The following is a 5789-nucleotide window of genomic DNA, read 5'->3' on the forward strand; positions in this document are numbered from 1 at the left end:
AAGACTATAAAAAGTAATTATATTAAATTATAAGTGATCACTTTAATGTTTTAAGTGATCATTTTAAGAATTAGTGTTTGAACTTAACTTATGGGTGAGTTATTTCAGTAAGTTTTGTGTCACATTAAAATTGTAATGATTATTTTTTTTTTTTTTGAAGTAAATCACTCATTAAAACAAATATTTTATGTTCCTAGAAATATCCCATTTTACCTATCAATAAGGTTCAAATAAGGAACACTTAAAACCAAACCGTAAAATGTGGGATCACTTTGAGAATGAACTTTATACATTTTCAAATATATAATGGTGCATACATAGTGTCGTAATAATAAAGCACAAATTAGAACCAAATGTCCATAACCTTTTTAAAAATTCAAAGGTTAATTTGTTTGATTAGTTAGCGACTTAGCGTAGGCAAGTATCATACGTTGTTTGTCTTGCAAGAAAGGCTTCAAAGAAATGAGTGCTTTGCCGTCATCCAAATTCCTATACACAAGTGCTTCATACCTTTTCCTCCTTACCATCGACCCATCAACATACGATGCCCAAAGTCCAATTCGATAATTTACACCACCAATTATCTCTTGTTCTTCTGCCTCAAATGCTTCTTCATACTTTAAATTTTCTCCCTACATATTATTTTTAAGTACATATTTATCAGTAAACACAACTAATATAAAAATCTAATCAAGTACTACCACGGTTCCTAGATTGTCCACTTTAAAATCATTCTATCAGTTTTTTTTATCAAGAGTAAACAACCAAAAAACAAAGTGATTACATAGAAGGTTTCGAGCATATTTAACAATGTTCGATCACACAGGGCCTCAAAAAATTAGGGACCTTAATATTAAATTACTTAGTATATGTTAAGTGTTTAAATATATAAAATTATTAGAGAAATATTATAATCATTAAAATTGCATAGGGCCTTCATAGAATTTGTCAATTTTTACTTCGCCCTTAAGTGAGATACATTTTATTTTGTTTGAGATTGTCTCACCATGATACAATCCCATATAATGACTTCATTTCATCATTTTTAAAGTGTAAGTGAATGTAAATTAGTCTGTCCAATAAACATGATTTCACTATTAGACCGTCTTATTTAAGAATTTCTGTGATAAATATAAAATAGATTATTAACAAAAATACAACCTATAAACGCAAGTAATATGGCCTACTTGTCTATCAAACTACCTCATATACACTCATAAAAGAATGTATAAAAAATTAGCCGAAAGATGATATTGAAAAGGAAAAAGAAAATGCTTACATGATCTTCATTATAATCTTTAACAGCCCAAGCAGAAATGTGTTTGATAGTGGGACTGTTAGAGTCAACCGGAACCCAAACACCAATCTTGTTTTTTTGAGCCATTTTTCGTTATGATTTACGCAAATGTCCTTTTTAACTGTTAGTGTTTGTAATTGTATTGGAGTAATCTAGTTTTCAAAACAATTCAAATTTATAGAATGAGAAATGGAATCAATAATTTCGTTTTTAATTTCCCATCTTTTAGAAAGTGGTTATGTGAATATATTCTTGTCAACACAAGTAGGAGTATATTGATTCTTATAGAAGTGCATGTAAGAATAATACTCACACATTAATTTTTTATTTTGAAGAGCAAAATGGAGATACAATATATTCTTATAATTGTGGAGATCACAAGGAATTCGATTCTTTTCTCAATTCTTATCTTTCATTTTCTTTCGTCATTATAAATTATTGGACCAATATTATTCTATTCTCTTAATTTTTTTTATTTATATCACTTTAATTATAACTAGACGTGTTAAAATATGTCAAATTTGACTATTTTAATTTTTTTTTATTTTGTAACTTTTTAAGTTATTATTTTTGAGTTATGATCAACTATAACTCTATGATTTTGAGTTAATGTTCTATTGTTGAAGTATTAAAATCATATATCAGCTAATTTATTTTTATCGTTCAAATTAAATAATCAAAATTTAAAATTATTTTATAACTTTTTAGAATTTTGTTAATGATACAAAAATCATTTTTTAAACCTTTGACACATCCAATTGACTCGGACCTTCACAAACCAAGACCAATCAAATCCAAACATTACTCCTCCCAAAGTCAACCCCCCACAAAAATAATACTCCACAATAAAAAATGACCTTATTCAAATTCCGTGGGCTCGACTATTTTGATTATTTTTAACGCTGTGAGAGAGGTTCTTTCAATTGGATCGTTTAAATTTTTTTTAATAAAAGGAAAATATGGAGTAACTATACGATTATTTATTAGGGTTTTAAGATATTTTAAATATGCATTTAGAATACATTAAGTTGGGGCTTACAGTATGTGAAGTAGGTATTTTTAACATGCTGATGTTGTCAAGTAGCTGTTTTAATTACCTGATTTTTGTAAACTTCAAACATCTACATGCAATACCTCAAAACACTTATTTGACATTCCTCAAACAACTACTTTACGTAACTCAAAATTTACATGCCTAAACCCATACTTAATATACTCAAAACACCTACTTGACAACCCAAATACCTATTTAGTAAACCCTAAATATCTACTTGGCATATGTCAAATCCCTGCCTAACATACATTAAATACGTACTGGGTATATCCTAATTACCTAATTGATATATCCCACATACCTACCTGATATACCTCAAACACCTATTGACAACCCAAATACCTACTTGGTATACGCCAAACACCTGCTTAATATATGTCAATCCCCTACTTAATATACCTCAAACTCTTACTTGACAACCTATATTCCTACTGGTATACCTGAAATTCCTACTAGATATAACCCAAATTCTTACTTAATATGTATCAGATTCTCACTATAGCAATATTAAAAAGATATTAGCTTTTTTTTTTAATTTATCAATTTTTATGGATTGGGCCTTTTAAGAGACATCGTTCAGAAAGATAGTCTCTCAGAAGATTAGTCTAATAATAACTACAAATTATATAAATTATATATACAAATATATCTTGTAACTAATTCAGTTAAAATACATATGCCATTTTGTACTTTTGTTCATTTATTTTAAGTGAAAAAACATGGTTTAGATGGACGAATAACTTTTTGTTTAAAAAATGAAGATAATTATGTAGTGTCCAATTAATCTATAATTATGATATGATTTCAATTGCATATTTTTGCAACTGATTCTTATCATCAAAATCACAATAATTAAAAGAAACTTAAAGTACTTTTAGGGAATATCTTATCACATAGACGGTTTCATTGTCTACTCATCTTTCTATAATCACATACAATATTATTGACATTAAAAATATCTACCAGCCTAATATTAAATAGCGCCTACATGAAATAATGTGAGGGGATATGTTATTGATATTAAGAAACACTCTACAAGTCTAAATGAATTGGATCATTACACCAGTGGAAGAAAACCTCATGCGCTGCGGTTTTTTTGCCATTATTTGTCGCGGTGTTGGCCCCAAGCAATAGTAATAGCAGCAAATGGCCTATTTTAAATGCTGCGGTTAATATCCGCAGCAAAATAGGGCGTTATTTGCTGCGGTCAAGTTAAAACCGCAGCAAATAAGCAGGACTATTTGCTGCGATCATCCCCAAAACCGCAGCAAATATTCCTCCTTATTTGCTGCGATTTTGGCTTGACCGCAGCAAATAGTTGGTATTTTTTTTCTTTTTTCGTTTTTTACTAATAATAATCCAATAATAATGTACAATGTAATAACAATGATTAATCCAATAATAATCCAATGATAATCACAATAATCACCAAGAATCTCTTTGTAATAATAAACTCTCGATCGTATATATAATATAATATTATGTACGTACATATATATATAATATACATTAAAGTCCTAAAAAATATAATATACATTAAATTTATCAAGGACAAAAATTAGCAAGATACGCGGCAATCTTGTCTTTTAATTCGCACATCTCTCCACTTTTCAGAGGGCGTGTTTCCCTCTGAATGTCGTATAAAACCTATAATATAATATAAAATTAAAAGATTAATAAACATTAGGTTTTACCAATAATAATAATTTAAGAAAGTAACAAATACTTACGGCATATATATTTTCGACTCCAAAAACCTTCACGGATTTTATCATATCGTCCATGTACTTCAGCGTGTGCAGCCATTTGCAATCTTGAGAGAGATCGTTTAGTTCCGCATCAGTCAAAATTGGAGTGCTTCGCATCGACTTTGACCCAGTTGACACCTTTGCTAAGGAACCGATCTCTCTCCAAGATCCTTTTAGACTCTTTTGCTATTTCAATTTATACAATTAAATTAGTGTATGCATGCAATTAAAAACATAAAAATAAATAAGGTACAAATGATTCTTACCATGTTAGTGAATCGGACGCAAGCATATGGCCATGTGATGAAACTACCTAGGGCGTCTGATAGTTTCTCAAGGCTCCATGCTGGCATTGGAACCGGAAGTGTGAAATCTTCAAACCCCTTTACAATAGTTTCCACGGTCACACTGATGTGGCCACTTGTAACAGGCATCGAATGCACTGTTTGGCCCTCTTTGGTTGGCTGTGCCACACCATATGCAACCTCAGTTAAGTCGCCATCACTAGCAACACCTAACTGAGGCAGCAAAAGAGAACAAGGAGTCGCCTCCTGAAAATTGCGTCGTTTAGTATAATAAGAATCATAATAAAATATTAAAACGCGTTGCAATTTAAATTAATAAGTGCTTATATATTTAAAAACTATGTACCTGTAGCACTGGCTCCGGAGTTGGCTCCAAATTTTGAGCAACGGGGTTTATGGTCTCCGGTGTGGGGTTTTTCCCTTCAGGGAAAGTAATGGGCAGGGGTGCTACGGGGGTAATGGGCTCGGGTGTTGGCTCGACCGAAGCATTAGGATCCTCATGTTGACTTTCCTGATCCTCGACAATCAGGTTTGCCAAGTCAACAACGGGTGCTCCCATCTTCTGCAACACGACGGCAAGTTTGGCGAGAACGTCCTTCGTAATCTCCGCTCGAAGGGTTGCTACTTTATCCCGCAGCGTCGTTCGGGATTGAGTAGCAACACACTCTTTGCCGAATGCCTTCTGTAACCCCACGCGGACACCTCCCTTTCCGACTACCCGCCCGCTGTGGTCTTTCCCTAAGACCATATGCAATGCGTCAACATTGCCTCTTGGGGTGAACTCCCCCGTAGCTTCTTTTTCCTTCCAGTCCATCTGTTCAAATAAAAAGTGACATATATAGCAATTAGTATAAGTAAATCAAAGCCAAAGAATACAAATCAAATCAAGAATATACTTAATAATTTAAAAACTCACCACAGCATCAGCAACCTTCTTCGTTCCCGGATCATTAATGGTAAATTTACCACTTGCATCTCGGGAATGAAGCCCGCAACACCAATCACGCACCCGGTTCCATGCGTGCAATATGAAAATCTTGCGGATACATAGGTTCACTTATTTTCCATATTGCCTACGCCATTTTCCGCAGGGTTGACCCAATGCATTGTATTCCAAATGCATGGGTTCTGTGATTTTGAGGTTTTTCGTAGGACCTCGCCCTTTTCTTTTCTTACTTGTAGTGGGAGCATCCATTGGTGGGGCGTCTTCAGTCTCAAAATCATTGTCAATTGGTGGAGTGTCTTCAGCCATACGCTCGTATCTCACAATTTGGTCCTCTTCACTGTCGTAACTACAATGCTCATTATCCGAGGTCTCAATCTCGGGGACAATTTCGTCTCTGAATAGATGCATTGTATATCAGTACCTAAAAGAGTACGAATAG

The 5789-nt window shown here is 33.0% G+C and overlaps 1 protein-coding gene across 1 annotated transcript; it reads right to left on the reverse strand.

The window, feature by feature from the left end:
• Positions 1-241: 241 nt before the first annotated feature.
• Positions 242-1459, reverse strand: LOC130811198 (putative cysteine proteinase inhibitor 7). Its single transcript, XM_057677396.1, has 2 exons — positions 1280-1459; positions 242-632 (listed from the first exon to the last, which is right to left on the reverse strand). The coding sequence occupies exons 1-2, from the start codon at positions 1382-1384 to the stop codon at positions 384-386; spliced, it is 354 nt and encodes a 117-aa protein (XP_057533379.1). The 5' UTR covers positions 1385-1459; the 3' UTR covers positions 242-383.
• Positions 1460-5789: the final 4330 nt, after the last annotated feature.

The sequence above is a fragment of the Amaranthus tricolor genome, chromosome 4 (genome assembly GCF_026212465.1).
Source record: "Amaranthus tricolor cultivar Red isolate AtriRed21 chromosome 4, ASM2621246v1, whole genome shotgun sequence".
Classification (NCBI taxonomy): domain Eukaryota; kingdom Viridiplantae; phylum Streptophyta; class Magnoliopsida; order Caryophyllales; family Amaranthaceae; genus Amaranthus; species Amaranthus tricolor.